Source organism: Pyrus communis, chromosome 3 (assembly GCF_963583255.1).
Source record: "Pyrus communis chromosome 3, drPyrComm1.1, whole genome shotgun sequence".
Classification (NCBI taxonomy): domain Eukaryota; kingdom Viridiplantae; phylum Streptophyta; class Magnoliopsida; order Rosales; family Rosaceae; genus Pyrus; species Pyrus communis.
In genome coordinates, this window is record NC_084805.1 from 20,720,560 (window position 1) to 20,742,536 (window position 21,977).

The window sequence follows — 21,977 nt, forward strand, 5'->3', positions numbered from 1 at the left end:
GTTACATACTGTGTACTTTGAGCGCAAAGCAATTGTTTAAGGTTCATAGTAGTCTACGAAAAAGACGTGAAACGTGATGAGTATTATACTCAGACAGGGACATATATATCATATAACAGTCATGACGTGCAAGAATCCGCCTTGACTTACAAGGCATATAGAACAGAAGAATTAAAGAGTAATATTTGTGTATGGTTGATGCAAGCCCTGAGGAAAGCATAATGCAAAGAGTCAAATTCAACAATATTTTTAACACAGTTGGCGAATGTGTGTCACACATGAGCTGGTTTTAATAGACCGAAAACAAATTCCCTTTTTCTTGATTTTTATCGAGTCCTCTATGAGTCTTGACTTGCAGAGATGCCATGACCTAAGGTTCCCAGCCTCCCCAATAACAAAGAGTACATATTTATCAGTCAAACTCAACTCCGTTTAAAAACTGGAGTTTGAATAGCAAATCGGATGACGAGCGAAAAACTTTAGGTGTAACCAGGATATATCCACATCAGCCTGCAGCACTCATCACGTGACCAAGTCACGCGTACGAATCTCCCCTTAATAGGGAGCTGCCTAGGGGCCAATTCATCTAAACATGCATGCATAAACTGTAAAACAGCAACTTAAAAGTCTTTCAAAGAAAGCCAAGTAGTGAGATAAACTCATAACATAGGTTCAGTGGATCTTCCGAACATGTTCAAAATTAACATGAGATCCTTTGCATATATGAACGAAACAACTTCATCCAATAACCTGAATCTGAAGTTATATAACAAATCATTAATGCGACATAATCAGTTAGTCGATAAGAAACCCCACAATTTTATCAGGCAGATGCATACAGATACAAGTGACAGTCGGATCATTTTGAAGGAGAGGCCACCAGCTTCTCCTTTAACTTCTCATCATCACCACCTTGAGTTTGAATGGAGAATGTATGAATAACCTTATCATTGTCTGTTATGGAAACATTAGACTCTTGAGGTACAATTTTATGTTCCCTTAGTGTTCGGATGACATCAGAAACCGGGTGAGAATCCAGTGGGCAGTTCATCCTGACAACTGCATCCTCGTGGCGTTCCTGAAAATCAATCTCTGGAACCGGCAACTGCTTTCCCTTGTTGTTAACCATCTGCTTTTCAGTTTCAATGATTCTGATCTTCATCTGGAGATCGGTGATATGGGTAATGGCATCACCAAGAAGAGAGGCTTTATCCATCTTAGATATGTTAGGAACAACAGCTCTTAGTGCATAGAACCTCTGGTTAAGCTTCTCGCGCGTCTGCCGCTCTGCTTCCACGTGATTCAATGGTTCTTCTCTCCCATTGGAAGGCTTTCTCCCTCTCTTTCTGGGTTTTTGCTCATCCACTTGTGTCGATGACTCATCCTTAAGCAGCTCCGAACTTGAAACCCTTGTCTGGGTATTGAATCCGTCAACCATCAGCTGGTTCATTTGAGGAAACAGTTTTACTTCACCACCCTCACTTTGAAATGCATTTGAAGTACCTACTGATTGTAATTCAAACGACTCTGGAGGACATGCAAAATCTTCTTCTACTTTCGGGGTAAAGGAAATGTTAACGGATTGTGACTTTGGACCCCCGAGACTTAGTTCACGTCCAAATATCATTGGAGATGCCTTTTGCTGAATAGGACTCGATTCCCCAAATGCACTTCTGAATATATCCACATAACTTTGTTCTTCCGAAGTTGATTTGACCGAACCAAGTTCCACAACTCCTGATTTCATTGGTACAAACACCACGGTCTGAAACCCAGCCAATCTTGCTAAAAATGATCTCGACTGGTAATGATGTAAACAACTACCTGCATCTGAAACCCAAATTGATTTTCTGGAGTTATACGACTCTGCAGGACCACAGTGTGAAATCGAATCAAGTTGAAATGCATAACACATTGAAGTGAGATAAAACATCTCCACATCTGACACCCCATCCAACTTCCTTGCATAATTATCCGCATGTAAACCACCAAAACATGCGTGGAGCTTCTCGACCACCCGCTTCTTCACCTCTTCTTTATTCTGCACTGCCTCCAAACTACTATCCCGACTAGAATTCGCGTCCCCAGCTCCACCATCCTTGGTATCCCTGCAATGCCCATCACCCCAACCCAAGGCAGATCCACCAGATTTCGAGCTAACAGCCTGCCAGAAAATGGCATAATTCCAATTCGACCCGGTGACAGGCTGGCACAGTATTAAGGATAGTGAAGGACCACCAGACTATAATGAGCATAAGGCACTAGATTAGCACTTAGCTTAGCTGTTAAGCTAAAGTATTGATGATGACTCAGCTTTTGATTAGATATTTTATGGATACATATATATCCCTTGTACCCTGCAGATAAAGTTAATGAGAATCATTTTTCTTTAACAATCACAATCTTTCTCAATCTCTCTCTCTCTTAATTCTGTAAACTTCTTCATGGTATCTTCGCCGGAGTCCACCGACGTCGATCCTCCGCTTCCACTTTCTTGAATTTCTTGCATTTTCTTATCTCCCAAACAAGTCTTACCTTTTTTTTTTTTTTCTTTTCCTTCTTTCATCTGCGCGATTTGTCTGTATTTCTATGGCGGCTACTCTGAATTCCTCTGATTCCACTTATCCTGCTACATCTTCTGGTCCTCATCCTCTTGGTGAGATCTCAAACATTGTACCTCCATCGATTGCGACAATTACTGTCCACAATATTGCTGGAATGGTTCCGATGAAACTCAATTGTCAGAACTACATCACCTGGCGCAGCTTGTTTCTTCCCATTCTTAAGCGGTTCAAGCTTTTTGGCCTTATCACTGGTGATGATCTTTGCCCTCCTTCGTTTGTTTGTGATTCATCTGGATCAAAAATTCTCAATCCTGCGTATGAATTGTGGTGTGAACGTGATCAGATCTTAACGATCTGGATCAACTCCACCCTTGCTGAAGATCTTCTTCCACTGACTATTGGAATGGAAGATTCTCGTTCGTTGTGGCAGTCTCTTGAACGCCGTTTCGCCGGAGCGTCGCGCACTCATGTTCACAGTCTCCGCTCTAAGATCCAGACCATTCAGAAAGGTGATGCTTCCATGACTGATTATCTGAACTCTATTAAGGATGTCTCTGATAAACTTGCTGCTGCTGGAGAACCGATTTCTGATTCTGATCTAGTTGCTTATATTCTTGCTGGTCTTCCGGATGAGTACGAATCGTTTGTTGATTCGATTGAAACAAGAACTGAGTCTGTGAATGGCGATGAACTTCATGGACTTTTACTCAGCAAGGAGATCTCTCTTCAGAAACGCAAAACTCGAGCATCTTCTTCCTCTACTGTTGCACCATTTCATGCTTATGCTGCTCAACAAGGATCTTCGAATCCAACCTCATTTCGGGGTAATTCTAAAGGCAGATACCAGAATCAAAATCGTAATTACTATCAGAATCGCACTCGTTTTCCTCAGTACATAATCCTGGTCCAAATTGCCCAAATAATAACTCTGGAGGTATTCTTGGTTCTGCTCCCTCTCGTTCCTCATTTTTTGGAAATACTGGCCAAAATTTTGGCAATTTTTAGTTGGGACAATCTTCAGTTCTCTCTGGTCGTTCCATGCCATGTTAACTATGCAATCAATATGGCCATTTTGCTCTCTATTGTAGTCATATTTCCCAATTTGCTTCTCAACATCCTCCTCCTATGGGTTTGACTGCTATGATTGGTTCTCCCTCTCCAAGTTATTGGATTACTGATAGTGGCGCTACACATCATGTCACTCCCAATCTAGCGTCTCTCAATTCTACTATACTCTACAATGGCACCGACCAACTTTTTGTTGGTGATGGCAAAAGTCTGTGTATTTCTCATACTGGCCACGCTTTAATTAACACTCATAATGTTGTGTTTCAACTTCATGATGTGCTCTTAGTGCCTCAGGCCTCTCATAATCTCATGTCCGTATATAAATTTGTGTATGACAATTGGTGTTCCCTAACCTTTGATCCCTTTGGTTTCTACATCAAGGATCTAAGCACTGGGATGATGCTTTTCCAGGGCCCTAGTGAAGGTGGTTTGTACCCTTTCTACTGGAATGCTTCCAATGGTATTTCTGGTATTGCCATTTCGCCTCATACCTTAATGATAGCTAAAGCTGACATCACTACATGGCACAGAAGACTTGGAGTTTAGCTCTAGTTTAGCTCTACATAAAGTAGTAAATAAAGGTCAATTGTCTGTTGTTAGTCCATTATCTCAGAAATCTTTTTGCTCAGATTGTCAAATGGGGAAGGCCTCTAAATTGTCATTTTCTACTTTGCCTTGTACTTCCACTCGGCCATTTCATCTTGTCTACACTGATGTATGGGGTCATTCTCCCATCCTTTCTTGTACTGGATATCGATATTACCTAATTCTAGTGGATGATTTTACTAAATACAGCTGGTTATATTCACTGCATTACAAATTAGATGTGTGTTCTGTTCTTCAGACTTTTTTTATGAAAGTTCAAACACTATTTGCTAGTAAGATTCAATGTATAAGGTCCGATTCAGGGGGTGAGTTCTTAAGTGCTACTTTACAAAATTTCTTTAATGCTAATGGCATAACTCATCAATTAAGTTGTCCCCACACTCCTGAGCAAAATGGATGTGCAGAAAGGAAACATAGGCATGTCATTGAAATGGGTAGAGCATTGCTATCTCGGAGTGGCTTACCATCTCAGTACTGGATTGAAGCATTTCAGACTGCTGTTTATTTGATCAATCGGCTGCCCCCTCAGACTTCTTCTGTTAGCCCTTGGGAATTGTTATTCAAAGCTTCTCCAAAATATCACACCTTGAAGACATTTGGTTGTGCATGTTATCCGTGGTTACAACCCTATTCTTCTAGTAAATTGGCCCCAAAGAGTAAGCTTTGTGTTTTCTTGGGATATAGCCTAAACCACAGTGGGTATCAATATCTCAATCCTGTCACTAATAAGCTTTATATTTCGAGACATGTGGTGTTTGATGAAACTTCATTTCCTTTCAAACAATCCCAGTTTTCACCCTTACTTCAGTCTTCTCCCCCTATTACTCCTACATTTCCCAACCCTATTTCCCTCACTATACATATTCCTACTCCTATCTCTCCTCCTCCACCCATCCCTGACACTTCACCTATCTCAGTACCATCACCTGCAACCCCACCTCATTCCTTTTCTTCACCAATAGCCCACCCTCCTTCTTCTATTCCTGTTAATCACCATCCCATGATTACAAGAGCCAAATCTAGCATAACCAAGCCCAAAGTTTTTACAGCCACTAAACACCCTCTTCCACCATCTGTTGACCAACTCACCACTTTTCCTTCTCCACCTACCACTTATCATCAAGCTTCTAAGAATCCTAATTGGGTACAAGCAATGGCAGATGAGTTTGTAGCTCTCCAAACCACTGGTACTTGGGAGTTAGTACCTTCCCATCCAAGTTACAATCTAGTTGGCTGCAAATGGGTATTCAAAGTCAAACACAAAGCTGATGGCTACATTGAGAGGTATAAGGCTCGGTTGGTTGCTAAGGGGTTCTATCAACAAGAAGGTCTTGATTTTTCAGAGACATTTAGCCTCGTAACTAAACCAACCACCATCAGAATTCTCTTGTCTATTGCTATGACTTATGATTGGTTTGTGCATCAGTTAGATGTGAGCAATGCTTTCCTGCATGGCTATCTTAAAGAGGATGTATATATGGTTCAACTTCCCGGTTTTGTGGATCAGTCTAAACCTCAACATGTTTGTAAACTCAAAAGGTCTTTCTATGGCCTTAAACAAGCTCCCAGAGCTTGGTATGAAGCCCTCTACAGTGTCCTTATTTCCTTGGGTTTCTCATCATCACCCTCTGATCCTAGTCTTTTTTTTCAGAAAGATTCTCACATCACTTTCATACTGGTCTATGTTGATGACATTATCATCACTGGGAGTTCCACTCTAGTATGTCAGTCCATTATCTCCAAACTGCAATCTCTATTTCCAGTCAAAGACTTGGGTGATATCCACTATTTTCTCGGCATTGAAGTTCACAGGTCTGCCAAAGGATTACTTCTCAATCAATCCAAATAAGTTCTGGATTTACTCAAGAAAACTGATATGCTTGGGGTCAAACCATGTACTACTCTTGTTAGTTCCACAAAATTGGATCACTCTGGTACCCTTCTCCCTGATCCTTCTTTTTATCGATCAACTGTTGGTGCTCTCCAATATCTCACTTGGACACGACCTGATTTGGCATTTGCAGTAAATCAAGTCTGCCAATACATGCATAGTCCTAGAATGATTCACTTGCAGGCTGTTAAAAGGATTCTTCGCTACTTGAAGGGTACTCTTGACTCAGATTTATGGTTTAATAAAGGCAAGCAAGTTCTCACAGCATAGACGGATGCTGATTGGGCAGGATGCCCTGTGGACAGACGATCTACTAGTGGATATTGTGTGTTTTTGGGACCTAATCTCATCTCTTGGAGCGCCAAGAAACAAAGCACAGTAGCTCGGTCATCTACTGAGGCAGAGTATCGATCACTAGCTTATATTGCTGCCAAGCTTAGTTGGGTTTGCAAAATACTGCAAGACATCTCCTTTCCTCTTCTTCAAACTCCACGTATTTTCTGTGACAACAAAAGTGCCATTGCTCTAGCCTTCAACCCAGTTTTTCATGCAAGAACAAAACATGTAGAGATTGATTAGCACTAAATTAGAGAAAAAGTTCTTCTGGGTCATATTCATGTTCATCATGTGGCTTCTTTGCTTCAAATTGCAAATATATTCACTAAGTCCTTACTTGCAGACAGATTTGAACAACTTAGCTTCAAGCTCTCAGTTCGATCCCCTTCCTTCAGCTTGAGGGGGTGTATTAAGGATAGTGAAGGACCACCAGACTATAATGAGCATAAGGCACTAGATTAGCACTTAGCTTAGCTGTTAAGCTAAAGTATTGATGATGACTCAGCATTTGATTAGATATTTTATGGATACATATATATCCCTTGTACCCTGCAGATAAAGTTAATGAGAATCATTTTTCTTTAACAATCACAATCTTTCTCAATCTCTCTCTCTCTCTTAATTCTGTAAACTTCTTCACACAGCCCCTGCTGCACACCCAATTTACCCCACGGCCTAATCAAATCTGACAAAACATTTTCGGAAGCCAGTGAGATCAAGAACCAGCACGCCTCGGTACCTAGTACTGACTCAACCATGACCTTGTCTTCTTCATCATTCACCCAAAATTTCTCACCCATTTTAACCTCTCTTCTACTTCCACAACTATCTCAAACAACACAAAACTGCTAAAACTAGAGAAATTCACAATACAGAAATTCGCAATCTTTTCGCAAAACTTGACGACCAGATCAAGCTACTACTCGAATCACAGTTAAAGTTCCGAACTTTGAACGCATTATGGGGAAACATATCTACACAAAACTTACCCACTTCCTAAAAATATACTTAAACCACAAAAGCGACGATGAAACTCGAAAGAGTTGAGACATTTAGACTTACCCAATTGGCAGATCCTGAGGATACTTCATATTCATGTAAAATAAAAAATAAAAAATAAAAACCCTCAGTTTACTGCTTAATTAAAGCTGATGGAGTTTCTAGAAGCACAAAATTGGCTCAGAAAAAGTCCAAAATCCAGGGGAATTGGATCCTCCCAGAGGCAAACCTTCGGCATCCTCTTAATCGGGGTTAGTGGACCGTTGGATACTATAATTATTATAACTTTTATAGTACCCCTGTTTGTAGCCGTTGGATAAAAATCCAACGGTCCACTAACACCGGTCAAAAAGATTCTGAGGGGTTGCCTCAGAAAGGTTCCAAATCCAGGCAGAGAATTGATGGGTCTGTCCGCTGAGAGAAGAATAAACAAAACTTGAATATTCCTTCAGAGCAAATCCACCCCTAAAAAAATATGTCTGCACCCAGCCTATTTAATCCACTTAGTGAACAGTGATAGACCCCAATAAACAGTAATATGTCAAATGCATCTTCACCCCTAACAAAAAATAGCCTATTCAATTTTATTAAAATATTATTATTTATTATAAAATAATAATAATTTTATTTGTAATTTATGACTTTATAAAAAAATATTATTAATTTTTGACATTTTTCTACTCCCCATTTTTTCTCAAACCCTGCCATCTCTCTCACCTCCAAGTCCTCCCTCTTTACTTTTTCAGTAACTCCCGCCTAGCGCCGCTAGGCTCCTCCGCGGCTGGTCATGGTGTTGTCTGCTGCTAACCTCGACGCCAAGCCCACCGTCCTCGTTTAAAGCTCGGAGAACCCGAAATCAACCTCCTACAATCTCAGCCTCGAGGAGCTTTGCACCAAGATCTTGCTCTGCGACGCGTTGATCTTGCGTAGTGGGACCAAGGTCGCCCGCAAGGTGTTCAAGTCCTTCGGTGGAGGTTGAAGGTTATGGGAAGAGCTGGCGTTGACATCGACAACGTGGATGGCCCGACTGACGTCAGATGGCCCATTTGTTGGGTCTGTTGATTCTGGGCCGGTCTCTTACCTAGCTTGGGCTAGGTGCCAGCCTATTAGGCTGGGGTGGAGTGATTTGGCTGGGGGTCGGTTGGTTTTGGGTGCTGGGTGTCGGGCAATCCACTCCCGGTGGACTTGTTCTCATAAGCCTCAAATGGGAAAAGAAAAAGGTTTAATACTACTCATGCCAATTACACAAGAAAAATGTTTTCCTACTAAAAGATATGTAGGATTCCTACTCAAAATTTCTCAAAATTATTTGTTGTCAAATTATAGAACTTTGTGTTTTATAATTAGAACCGTTCATATTATAAATCATCCTATAAAGATTGCCTTTGCAAAAAATCAATTAAAAAATAGGGAGTTTTAATGAAACACTCCTAGCACTTTCATTTTTAACAAAAAAACCACATTTTTACCTTTCCTGATACTATTCACTTACACCTTTATTTGTCATTTTTCATTAAAACTAAAGTTTTTTCGGACTTTTTGTTAGTTTTCCTTTAAAACTAAGGTCGTTAAGTTATCAACTGCTTAAAAAAAAAAAACGGTATTAGTAAAAGCATTATTAACAGTCTATATATCTGCTTCAATAAATTGACTAAACGATCTTAATTTTAATTTACTTTTTACAAAGATGATCATCACCAATGTGATTCATAGTATGAACGGTTCTGATTATAAGTACAAAGCTTTGTGATTAAAACACAATAAGAATTTTGAGTAAGAATTTGTACTCATCTTTGAGTAGCAAGTATTGTTTATTACAGAAACGGAAACCTAGCCAGTTCAGCAAACGGAAACGAAACGGAGATGAGGACAATGGGCCTTCTAACCCAATGGGCTGACCCAAAGAACTGGGAACCCAAAGGGATAATAGCAGAGATCCAATTACCTGAAATTGATATAGGTTTGTAGCAGAAACTAGGGTTATAGAGAGATATACATCATACTTGCATTCCAAACATGAGCAAAGTGGCTTTTCAAACTTACAAGATCTAAATGTTTTTTGGGATTTTTTTCTATTAAAATTAAAAATATCACGGGCCTATGGTGATGATATTAACAAAAAAAAAAAAAAAAAAAACAAACAACACAACGAAGTGACCAGCTGATATATGAGAAAGAGTAACTTGATTTGATTAATTTGAAGATTAATCTTCCAACCAAACAACGACAAAACCTTATTTCACTAAATAGGATTAGCTGTATTAATATCCTCACCATGAGAAATTTTTATCCAGCCACAAAGAAGGGAGATCAGATAATGGTGAAAGAAGAAAAACGCGAAGAGAAGGCATGCACAAACTAACGGCAACAGTTAATTGTCAATTTGGAAATTCAATTTTTTAAACATAAAACTTGATTGTAGCTGATGTGTCATGTCTTACATCGTTGGATTATTGTAATTGTCAATATGTAGAGAAATGCGAGTCAATGCACAAAACCTAAATATAGAGATGAGGAGATCTAATGAAATACAGTATACGACCAAAATATACATACACGGCCAAGAATAAAAATATAAATGATAAACATCTGCATGAACTTTTTCCAAATCTGTCTGCTTAGACCATCTCCAAGGGAGATGCCAAATACGTCAAATAGGATTAAAAAGCATTCAAGTGTTCTCCAATATATCGCCATATATGATGTGGCATGTGAGTTATTTGACTCCTTACTTTCTAGCTGCCTTTTTTGACAGCAAACAAAGTAGGAGTCAAATATATTTAATTTAAGTTTTTAATGCATGAGTCCCATTAACAACCAATAGAATACAAACTAAAACTAATTTTGATTATTTTTTAATAATTAATGTAACTTTAGGCCCAATAAAATAACAAAATAAATATTTGACACGTTCATTGGAAAATAAGAAGATTTAGCACTTGTATACATACTATATTTAACATATTATTTGGAGATGCTCTTAGAACTATATATATCACCAAATTATGCGCGTTTCTGTTGGGATTGCAGTCTGCTAACTCAATATCAATTACGTGGGTGATAGGTCACACCTCACTTGTTTCTCTCTTTACGAAGCTGGACAGAACGAAGCAGCAAGCTTCTGGAAAAATACACACTTGAAAATACTAACGATACATTTCTCTCTTATAGAGATTTTACAAGATATCCTAAAACATAGCTTAAAGTGCTATCTACGTAAAAAGGCAAGCATAGCTGCTGCTGTAGAAAAACAAGGTAGCCGGCAGAAAGATTAAAAACATGCTAGCTGTAAAAGATAGTTGTGCAGCCAACAATTTCAACCATTGGCCTATTCCTTTTGGCATTCATTTTGCTTTGGACTTCCGACAGTTTCATTGCTTTCTCGTGATTTTCTTGGAGCAGGTGCTTGTGATGATCTAGCAATGGCCTGGATCCCTAGGACAGAATGGATTGGGGCCCGTGGGTGGCTTTTGACCTTTTTGTTGTGGTAAAAACGCCGTCTTTGGACCAAAATTCTTCGGCTTCATCGTGCCTCCCAGAGGTCGAGCAGCCGCTGCTACATGATCAGACGGAAATTTGGCTGTGAAAATGATCAAGAGAATAAGCGTCACTAGCTTCATAGCGTGGATGGTGACTGAAAAATGTTGTCGAAACTGCTTTAACTATATGGAAAGATGGAAGATAAGATGTGTGGAATAAGCTTAATTTATACAGAGATTGAGCTAAGGAATACAGTGGAACATGAATTTTCCCAGAAATTTCAGGTTCGAAACTCCTAGGAAAAGAGGGGCTCAGCTGCACGAAAGTACCACAAGAAGAGTACCGTATATATTACTACTTACTAGGATTATGTTTTATTGGAGTGCAGATATGAGATATAAAATCAGGCACCTTTTGTCAACAAAGCGTTGACATATTTTGTCAACAAAGGATGGCACCTTATTTTTTTGGAAAAACAAAGGATGGCAGCTTTTGTCAACAAAGGATGGCACATTTTGCCAACACCTCATTTATCCTTTGTTTTTAGCTTTGATGTAATCCCTTAAATTAAGCCTTGGTTTAGTATTGAGGTGATTTTAAAAAAATTGAGTATCAAAAAAAGTTAGGAGAGTTTTTGGTGTTTGAATCAGCTTTATTTCAAAGTTTATAATGAAAAAAACCCAAAATTTTGAAGCTGCAAAAAGCAGCTTAAAAAAACCAACTTATTTAAAAACACGGGTGAACAGTAAATTGGTTTAATGAATTTTTCAATTTGCCAACATTGCCCTCCTTTCTCTTGCCTTCCTCACACTTTCACTCTCGCATGCCATTTTCGAACCCCGACGACCTCTTGACCCAGATCTGAAAGAAGCCATTTATCTCTCTCGTTCTCCAGCGATCTCTCTCGATCTCCAGCTTAGCATCCTTCCTTTGGTAAGCTTCTCTTGTCTAAAATTTCGTTATTTATTTGTTTGGATTTAGAATTTGGGGATGGGAGAGTGAGTGAAAGAGGGGTGGGAAGAGCGAAGGGATGAGTGTATGGGTGTCAGGAAAAAACAAATTGGGGATGGAGGGCAGGGAAAAAATTAATTAGGAAAAAAAAATTAAGGTTTGTGGAGGAACCATATGATAATTAAAGTAAAATCTTGTAAGGTTTCCCAAAGAAACATCAAGAAACCTTTTAGAAGGTTTCTCTGCATATTGGTTTAAGCCAAATTATTATTCCTATACTAAAATCCAAACCAGCGTTTACTGTTCACGGACAGTGAACGGACGAAAATACCCTTCGTTTGGTTTTTGAACAAGCGTTTTTTCTCTTTGTTGCACAATTAAATGACGGAATTGCTCTCCTAGGCCACTCATCTATCATCACCGGGTCTCCTGCTATGATTTTGTTGGTTCTTCTTTTAGGGTGCGTTTGTTGCACCGGATTATCTCGAATTGGACTAGCTTTAGGGACTAAGCTGGACTGGCTTAGAGTAGACTAAGCTGGACTAACTTAGTGAAGCGTTCGGTGCAGTGTCGGACTAAATTATTGTTCTATTTTCATTTCTTTTTATTTAAAGATATTATCAAAATTAATAATATTAGATGAGAGTATGACTCAATAAAAAATACAAAAATCAAATTTCTTGCCAACGAAAGAAACATACATGATTCAAGAGTAGTATTGCTCCAAACATCAATATAACAAAGGTGTTTTCCTAACAATTGACGGGGTTTAGAATGCTTTTCTTAATTATTCACCTTTGGTTTGATTGCATTCAATCCCAAGACCACAATGATGCGTGAGGCGCAATGGCAAATGGATAGCCGAGCCTTGATCATTGCTACATTTGGATTTGAGCTCGTAAACTGCTTGCTCCAACTAGTTTGAAGAAAACCAATAACAATATGCAAAAGGAAGAGATCATGAATATACCTCAGGCAAAGTACACAACGTTTGGAGCAAAGGATTGTCAAAAGTGAAGCAACAAATTTTAGCTGAGGGAATGTAAATTTAAATGTTGTGATACAGACAAAATTTTTCTATTCTAACTAATTTACTGACTAGATTAAAACACAAGCTTGTGTAGGCTACACGAATACGATAGTACTCCTGCACTGCAGATCCTCTAAATCGACTCCTCAAGTGAACATACTGTTACAAACAATCAAAATCGATTGAATCAATATCACGCCTTTTGTTGCTCTAGCAATCAAGTTGGTGCCTGCACATATAACAACTTGCTGCATCAAAACTGCCATTTATGGCTCTGCTACGATGGCTAAATTTGATCTCACCGAAGCATTTGTTGGAGCTTTATTACTTGTTGTTGTTGTTCCGGAGACAATGAACCCATTTTTCCTGCGTTAGACTCCACCCCAGGTGGAAGCTCATACTAAGAAAGATTAATCATGATGTCAGATACTCAGATCAAAAGACTGCATGTTGTAAGCATCGTGTAGTAAACAGAACAGAAATTGGTTAAAATTGGATAAAATGCAGATAATCCCCCAACTGCCTCAACCTTAAAGTCTCAACACTGCTGCAAGCTGTAGTTGGTGGATATGTTTCACACACCATAGCTAAGTATATTAATCGGAGAACAAATTTGGCAACATCTCAAATATGGTACTCTTAGAAATCAAGTGAAACTTTTATATCCATAACAAATTGATACGGATGAACATTTGTTTATTTCAGAAATCTCAATAATGTTTTTGTACCATAGCATCTAGAACATGATTATATGTGAAAACCTGCAAACTCAGCACATTCAAATAAATGGAATCAAGCAATGCATGAACACAAACAAATATGAAAAGCCAGAGAAACAAGGAAACCATCAAATAGTTCTTAGTATCTTACTGAATCCCAGTACCAGTCGTGCATATATCACTATCTGTACAAGTTTCGGGGCTCCCATTGACACCATTACTTGCTATTGTTCCTCGGTCCACATAATTTATCAAGTTAATCAAGCAAAAGATAACAAGTAACCTGCAATCGCAGCATAAAGACGTTTATATTGCACAACGAGATACTAAAAGTGACAAAACCTTCAAATGATACTTGACTCAACCCAGCTGAAAGCTCAAACTTATAAATATATTCTTAACTCCAGAGCATTCATTTACATGATATATCTCCTCCTTTCAATTTCAAAATAGTTTAACTAATTAATCATCCAACAATTCTCACTATTTTCCCTTTCCATTCATAAACTTTCACAGAAAGAACATTAGTGCCCACAATGGAGAAAAACTGAATTTTCGGGTTGGTTGCTGGAAAAGTAGAGAAAAACTAAGGGTCTGTTTGGTACTCTACTTGAATCCAACTTTTTAAACTCATAAACAATTTTCAAATTTTAGGCCTTAAAAACTTGTTTGGTATGACTATTTTCAAAAACTGAACTCAAGACTAACTCAAAAATACAGTTTATTTTCTAAAAACATAAAAAATGAGTTTTTACAGTTTTTAAACTTAAAACTCACTCCTTTTTTTTTTCTCTCCCTCCTCCCCTCTCACTCCAAATCTATCTCTCTCTATCTCTTTTCTTCTTTTTCTCTCTTTTTTTTTTTTTTTTTTTTTTTTACCTTTTTCATCTCTCCTCCAATTCGTTTTCTTCATTCTCTTGGTTATTTCTTTCACTCATCTTCCTCTCTATCTTGTTCGATTCTCTCTCTTCTTTCTTTTTCCTTCTATCATCTCTTATTTTCTTTCCTCTTCTCTCTTCTTTCTCCCTCTCTTGCGACCTCCTCTTTTTAAATTTCTTTGTCCAGTTTAAGTCGTAAGATTTAAAAATTTTAAATCGCAAACCCATCAAGTTTTTGAGTCTTAAAGAATATCGTTTTCAATAAATGTTCTTAAGAAATGTTTTGAGAAATGCTAAAAAATTTCAAATAAGATACCAAACAAGCCCTAAGAAATCACCAAAATCTCTAAAACCCACATAGAAATACCGTGTATTTCCCAGACCCAAGTAACAAAAACAATAAAAAACCCTAAAAAATATAAAAAGGCCAAAACTCTCTCTTGAATTCCATATTTTCTCACCAACCAAACACACCCCAGAACAGAACCAAAAAAAAAAAAAAAAAACATAAAAGGAGCGGGAGCTGCGGTTGAAGCAATAACCATGGCCGTGTCCGCCAGAGGGAGTCGGTGAACTCTTTATCAGTTTTTGTTCGGGCTATGGGTTTAGCTTTTGGGTGGGATGGTGAAGGTGAAAGCCCAAGGGAGAGGGCGCAAAGTCGTGAAGGAGAAGGGAGATGGCGACAGTGCGAAGGAGAAGATGATGGTTGGATCAGCTGCGAGAGAAGACGGAACTAGGAGTCCGCTCGAAATCGAGGGTTCTCGCTAAGAACAGCTAGCGAGGCGTTCAATCGGGGCGAGTCCCCTTTAGTCTCATTAATTCTTGTCCGTGTAAATAACAAACACCAGACTGGACTATCATTTAGTCTAGTCCAGTCCAAGAAATGCAAATAAAGGCAAACAAACATACCTTAGAGTTTTCTTTGATTGTCTCACTAATCTTGCCTACTTTTGGCTTGCTTTTCTTTTTGTCTCAAAGCTTGCTCTTTCGCCGCTTCTGATTTTCCCATCTTTCTTTGCCCAAGTGAATTAGCCAGTGTGTTTTTTTTAGTTGGAAAGGATTGGATACCTATAAATTTCATTTTTGGGTCGCGGTTTCTAACGTTTGCTGGAAAAAAAGGTCGAAATCGTTGTTGTGCGATAGGGTTATCGCAAAAGCAGAGGTTCTTCTTTGACTCATCAAAGAGGGAGTGTTCTGTATCACCTTTGTTGCAACTTTGTTGTCGTTGTGCCCCTTTGTGAGACTTCGTTTTGTAGTTTTTTGTTTGAGTAAATTGTAGCAATGGTCTTTCAACTTTAATCAAATTGAAGCAATGGTCCCTCAACTAAAAATTCATTATCATTAGTCCCTCAACTTATCAAAATGTGTAGCTATAATTCTTTTTATTAATTTCATCAAAATTTTGTCAAAATAAGTTAAGTTGGGATAACCATTTATATAATAAGGGTCCCTTAATTCATCAAAGTGTGTAATTATGGTCATTTTTGTTAACTACGTCAAAAATTTTGTCAAAACGAGTTATGTTGGAATGATCATTGCTACAATTGGGTTAATGTTAAGGGATTATTTCTCCAGTTGAATTAAAGTTGAGGGACCAATGGTAATGAATTTTTAGTTGAGGGACCGTAGCTGCACGTTTTGAGGAGTTGAGGGACCAATAATAATGAATTTTTAGTTGAGAAACCATTGCTCCAATTGAGTTAAAATTAAGGACCATATCTTCAATTTACTCTTTGTTTCTCTGTGCAGCTTTTGTAAAATTGAAGTGGGAGTTTTACGGATCTTGATCAAGCCCGTAGTTTATTGACGAAGAGAACAACGCCAACCCAAAATTCAAAGAAAAATTTAAACGCAGAAAAGTATGGGTTCCTGGTGAGTTTTACTGCCGAACTGGGCGGGTAATTTTGTGATTAGCAATTGATTTTAGAGAGTTTTAACGAAAAGCTCACGTTACTATTCACTGTAACGAAAAACCATATTTTTACACTAAAAAGTCAAACATGTTACTATTCACTTTACTTCTTTATTTTATCCTTATCATTAAAACTTAAAGTTTTCAAGTCATTTTCATTAGTTTTCCTTGGATTTTATGAATTGATTGATGGGCTTGGTTTCCGAATTCTCTTTTCTTTATTGAATTTTCAAGATAGAGGTTGTATTTGTATGTTACATAGCAAAGACTGTGGGTCAATTCGTGGTTGTATTTGTATGTTTTAGACATAAAAATTGAATGTATCAGTTTTAAATCTTTCAATCATGTTATTCAACTAATGCTATAAACTGTCGTATTTTATAAACTCTGTGGAAATGAATTTACATGCAACCCAATGGTCCAAATTTATATCTTTCATTATGACAATTAGCCGTAAGCACCCATATTCATTTTGAACTTTGATCATTTAGGTCAAATTTTGAACCTTTAATTATTGACATTGCTTAATTTAGTTGTAATTTAAAGTTTTGATTTTTTTCAATTTTTGTTATTTTCTTTACCGAACAGCTTTGATCTTCCACAGGATTACTTTGCATGGCTTCCGAAAGATCTCTGTGAGTATGGTTTTTTAAATCTGTGTATTGCCACTGTTCACTGCCCTTCTCATTTTATATATAGATAGGTTTTTTTACATAAGTTGCCGACGAGGCCAATGATTAATGGTTCATTTTTGGATAATGTTAGGAAAACTAAATTTTTGAAATCAAATTACAAATTAAATTATATGTCACTAATAAGAAACAAATACATTAATCGACACTTAATTAATAATTCATTCATCTACAATCACATCATTTAGTTTGCAAATTTAATTTAAAAAATTTGATCTCCCTAACATAACCCTCTTTTTTTTTTCCTTCAAATTCAAGGAAAGCGGTACTTGGGATGGGTAAAAACCTTCTCATTTTTCCTTGGTTTTCTAATTCTAATCGGGATTATGGTGAGCTTTTCTTTCAATTGCCTAATCGCTTTTTCTACCTTCTCATTTTCCTTGGTTTTCTAATTTTAATCAGGATTATGATGAGCTTTCTTTCAATCACTTTTCTAAACGTTTGTGATTTTCTTCTTTGAAGGGAAGAAGAAACATCTATCACTTTTTCACACTGTTCAAATCTCTCCCTCTGTTTATTTAAATCAGGTAAATATAATAAACATATAGGAGCAGGAAGAGAAAGTAGGAATCTCCCTAATCTTCATGTCTACTTCAAAGCAAAGTACTATGTGATCAACGATCTTTGTGTTGAGGCACCTTTGCTGAAGTACAAGAATTTTTTTTCAACCAGGAAGCCAATCACAACATAACATGTTTCAACATTAGAATAAAGCTCCTAAAATCTCATATCGACTGCGGATGAAAGCGTATGACTCTCCTCAACTATAAAAGGAGACCATTATTCTACAATTAATCCCTAATGCCATTATTGTACTTAAATTTGTCGTTAGAACTTACTAATGATGATTATGCTTAAACCTATGTATAATGTAAACTCTTCACTATTAATGAGAATTCCTCTACTCTATGGACGTAGCCCAACTTAGGATGAACTCGTACATCTTGTGTTTGCTTCCCAATCACTAACTGTTCCTATATTACCCTTATCAGGTGATTAGAGCAACCTTGCGAATGTCACAAACTTGACAATTTACGTTGTTCTAAAGTCTAGCCGATTTTGTACATCAACAATACACATATACATGAATACGCACACTAGCTTAAGCCCACACACTATGTATGAAGCAGGTTTTTTGCTTTGTTATTTTTCTGAAAAATTATATGGAAGGGAGAAACTAGCGAGAAATGTCAAAAAGAGAGGGATTAAGAGAGAAAATATGGGAACGGAGAAAGATTTACATTTATATTTTTCTATTTTTAAATTAGAAATATGCTATGATATCATGTGGTAGAAAATAGTTAATTCGATTCCTAAAGAAACGTTGAAATCGAAATCTTCAAGAGTTTGAATCACCATCAAGACTTTTTCTGTTAATAGTATCGAAATCTTCAAATGACATCACTGATTTCAATTGCCTCGTTTCTCCAAGTTGTAGACAAGAAAACAGGACAAGAACAACACAAGAGTTGAGAACAAAGTCCTATAAGAGAACCTCATTTAGGGTTCGTCTGGTAACGTTTTACAGACGGATTATCGGGAAAATTGTTTTGGAAAGTAAAAATGAGTTTTCACAGAAGTTTGTGAAAAATAAGGAAATGGACTCTGAGGTGAAGTGTGGGGGAGGTGGAGAGCTGTTTATACAAAGCTTTCTATAAATTTCAAATCTCATGCCCTTGACTAGTGTCTAAGCTGTGATATTTATTCTGAGCTAACTGACTTGGGCTTAATGGTTTGAAGGTTCAACCATGGCACGGCAGTCCATTTGGAATGAATCAATACACGCTAACTTGGACACCAAACAGGGTTACATACTGTGTACTTTGAGTGCAAAGCAATTGTTTAAGGTTCATAGTAGTCTACGAGAAAGACGTGAAATGTGTTGAGTATTATACTTAGACAGGAACATATCATATAACAGTCGTGACGTGCAAGAATCCGCCTTGAGTTACAAGGCATATAGAACAGAAGAGTTAAAAAGTAAATTTTTTTATGGTTGATGCAAGCCCTGAGGAAAGCATAATGCAAAGAGTCAAATTCAACAATATTTTTAACACAGTTGGCGAATGTGTGTCGCACATGAGCTGGTTTTAATAGACCGAAAACAAATTCCCTTTTTCTTGATTTTGATCGAGTCCTTTATGAGTCTTGACTTGCAGAGAAGCCATGACCAAAGGTTCCCGGCCTCCCCAATAACAAAGAGTACATATTTATCGGTCAAACTCAACTCCGTTTAAAAACTGGAGTTTGAATAGCAAATCGGATGACGAGAGAAAAACTTAGGATCACGGGACTAAGTCACGCGTACGAATCTCCCCTTAATAGAGAGCTGCCTAGTGGCCAATTCATCTAAACATGCATGCACAAACTGTAAAACAACAACTCAGAAGCCTTCCAAAGAAAGCCGAGTAGTGAGATAAACTCATAACATAGGTCCAGTGGATCTTCCGAACATGTTTAAAATTAACATGAGATCCTTTGCATATATTAACGAAACAACTTCATTCAATAACTAGAATCTGAAGTTATATAACAAATCATTAATGCGACATAATCAGTTAGTCGATAAGAAAACCCATGTTTTTATCAGGCAGATGCATACAGATACAAGTAATAACTTACAAGAGCAACTTTACTGTCGGATCATTTTGAAAGAAAGGCCACCAGCTTCTCCTTTAACTTCTCAGCACCACCACCTTGAGTTTGAATGGAGAATGTATGAATAACCTTATCGTTGTCTGTTATGGAAACATTAGACTCTTGAGGTACAATTTTATGTTCCCTTAGTGTTCGGATGACATCAGAAACCGGGTGAGAATCCAATGGGAAGTTCATCCTGACAACTGCATCCTCGTGGCGTTCCTGAAAATCAATCTCTGGAACCGGCAACTGCTTTCCCTTGTTGTTAACCATCTGCTTTTCAGTTTCAATGATTCTGATCTTCATCTGGAGATCGGTGATATGGGTAATGGCATCACCAAGAAGAGAGGCTTTATCCATCTTCGATATGTTAGGAACAACAGCTCTTAGTGCATAGAACCTCTGGTTAAGCTTCTCGCGCCTCTGCCGCTCTGCTTCCACGTGATTCAATGGTTCTTCTCTCCCATTGGAAGGCTTTCTCCCTCTCTTTCTGGGTTTTTGCTCATCCACTTGTGTCGATGACTCATCCTTAAGCAGCTCCGAACTTGAAACCCTTGTCTGGGTATTGAATCCGTCAACCATCATCTGGTTCATTTGAGGAAACAGTTTTACTTCACCACCCTCACTTGGAAATCCATTTGAAGTACCTACTGATTGTAATTCCAACGACTCTGGAGGAAATGCAAAATCTTCTTCTATTTTCGGGGTAAAGGAAATGTTAACGGATTGTGATTTTGGACCCCCGAGACTTAGTTCACGTCCAAATATCATTGGAAATGCCTTTGGCTGAATAGGACTAGATTCCCCAAACGCACTTCTAACCATATCCACATAACTTTGTTCTTCCAGAGTTGATTTGACCGAACCAAGTTCCACAACTCCTGATTTCATTGGTACAAACACCACAGTCTGAAACCCAGCCAATCTTGCTAAAAATGATCTCGACTGGTAATGATGTAAACAACTACCTACATCTGAAACCCAAATTGATTTTCTGGAGTTATACGCCTCTGCAGGACCACAGTGTGAAATCGAATCAAGTTGAAATGCATAACACATTGAAGTGAGATAAAACATCTCCACATCTGACACACCATCCAACCTCCTTGCATAAGTATCCGCATTCAAACCACCAAAACATGCATGGAGCTTCTGAACCACCCGCTTCTTCACCTCTTCTTTATTCTGTACTGCCTCCAAACTACTATCCCGACTAGAATTCGCGTTCCCAGCTCCACCATCCTTGGTATCCCTGCAATGCCCATCACCCCAACACAAGGCAGATCCACCAGATTTCGAGCCAACAGCCTGCCAGAAAATGGCATAATTCCAATTCGACCCGTTGACAAGCTGACACAGCCCCTGCTGCACACCCAATTTACCCGACGGCCTAATCAAATCTGACAAAACATTTTCGGAAGCCAGTGAGATCAAGAACCGGCACGCTTCGGTACCTAGTACCGACTCAACCATGACCTTGTCTTCTTCATTCACCCAAAATTTCTCACCCATCTTAACCTCTCTTCCCCTTCCACAACTATCTCAAACAACACAAAACTGCTAAAACTAGAGAAATTCACGATACAGCTCTCAAATTTCTTACTCCCACTACAGAAATTCGCAATCTTTTCGCAAAACTTGACGACCGGATCACAATTAAAGTTCCAAACTTTGAACACATCTCAGGGAATCATGTCTACACAAATATAACATCTTTGATAAAATATGTCCAACTAAAACTACCCACTTCCTAAAAATGTTTTTAAACCACAAAAACAACGATGAAACTCGAACAAGTTGAGAAATATAGACTTACCCAATTGGCAGATCCTGAGGATACTTCATATTCATACACAAAGACCATGAATTTACTGCTTAATTAAAGCTGATGGAGGTTTAGGAAGCACAAAATCGGCTCACCAAAAAGTCCAAAATCCAGGCAGAGACTTGATGAAACTTGAATATTCATTCATAAGCCTCCAATGCGAACAGATAAAGGTTTGATACAAAGTCATGGCAATTACAGAAACGGAAACCTAGCAAGCTCAGCAAACGGAAACGTGACGGAGGTAAGGATAATGGGCCTTGTACACCCAATGGGCCGACCCAAATAACTGGAACCCAAATAGCCTCCAAGCCCATCGACAAACTATAGTGTAGGACCCGTTAAAAAGTTGGTGATGATTGATGAAGTTTTTCCATTTTTTTTTT

The 21,977-nt window shown here is 38.1% G+C and overlaps 2 protein-coding genes across 2 annotated transcripts; both read right to left on the reverse strand.

The window, feature by feature from the left end:
• Positions 1-581: 581 nt before the first annotated feature.
• On the reverse strand, positions 582-7,334 carry LOC137730290 (transcription factor bHLH3-like). The gene is made up of 3 exons (XM_068469354.1): positions 7,108-7,334; positions 5,177-5,183; positions 582-2,206 (listed from the first exon to the last, which is right to left on the reverse strand). Exons 1-3 carry the CDS (start codon positions 7,263-7,265, stop codon positions 860-862), a joined length of 1,512 nt encoding a protein of 503 aa, XP_068325455.1. The 5' UTR covers positions 7,266-7,334; the 3' UTR covers positions 582-859.
• A 12,275-nt stretch (positions 7,335-19,609) lies between these two features.
• Positions 19,610-21,777, reverse strand: LOC137728776 (transcription factor MTB3-like). Its single transcript, XM_068467535.1, has 2 exons — positions 21,583-21,777; positions 19,610-21,462 (listed from the first exon to the last, which is right to left on the reverse strand). The coding sequence occupies exon 2, from the start codon at positions 21,276-21,278 to the stop codon at positions 19,770-19,772; it is 1,509 nt and encodes a 502-aa protein (XP_068323636.1). The 5' UTR covers positions 21,279-21,462; positions 21,583-21,777; the 3' UTR covers positions 19,610-19,769.
• Positions 21,778-21,977: the final 200 nt, after the last annotated feature.

Coding starts and splice junctions, on each gene's coding strand:
- LOC137730290 (XM_068469354.1), bottom strand. CDS start 7,265: ATGGGTGAGAAATTTTGGGTGAATGATGAAGAAGACAAGGTCATGGTT.
- LOC137728776 (XM_068467535.1), bottom strand. CDS start 21,278: ATGGGTGAGAAATTTTGGGTGAATGAAGAAGACAAGGTCATGGTTGAG.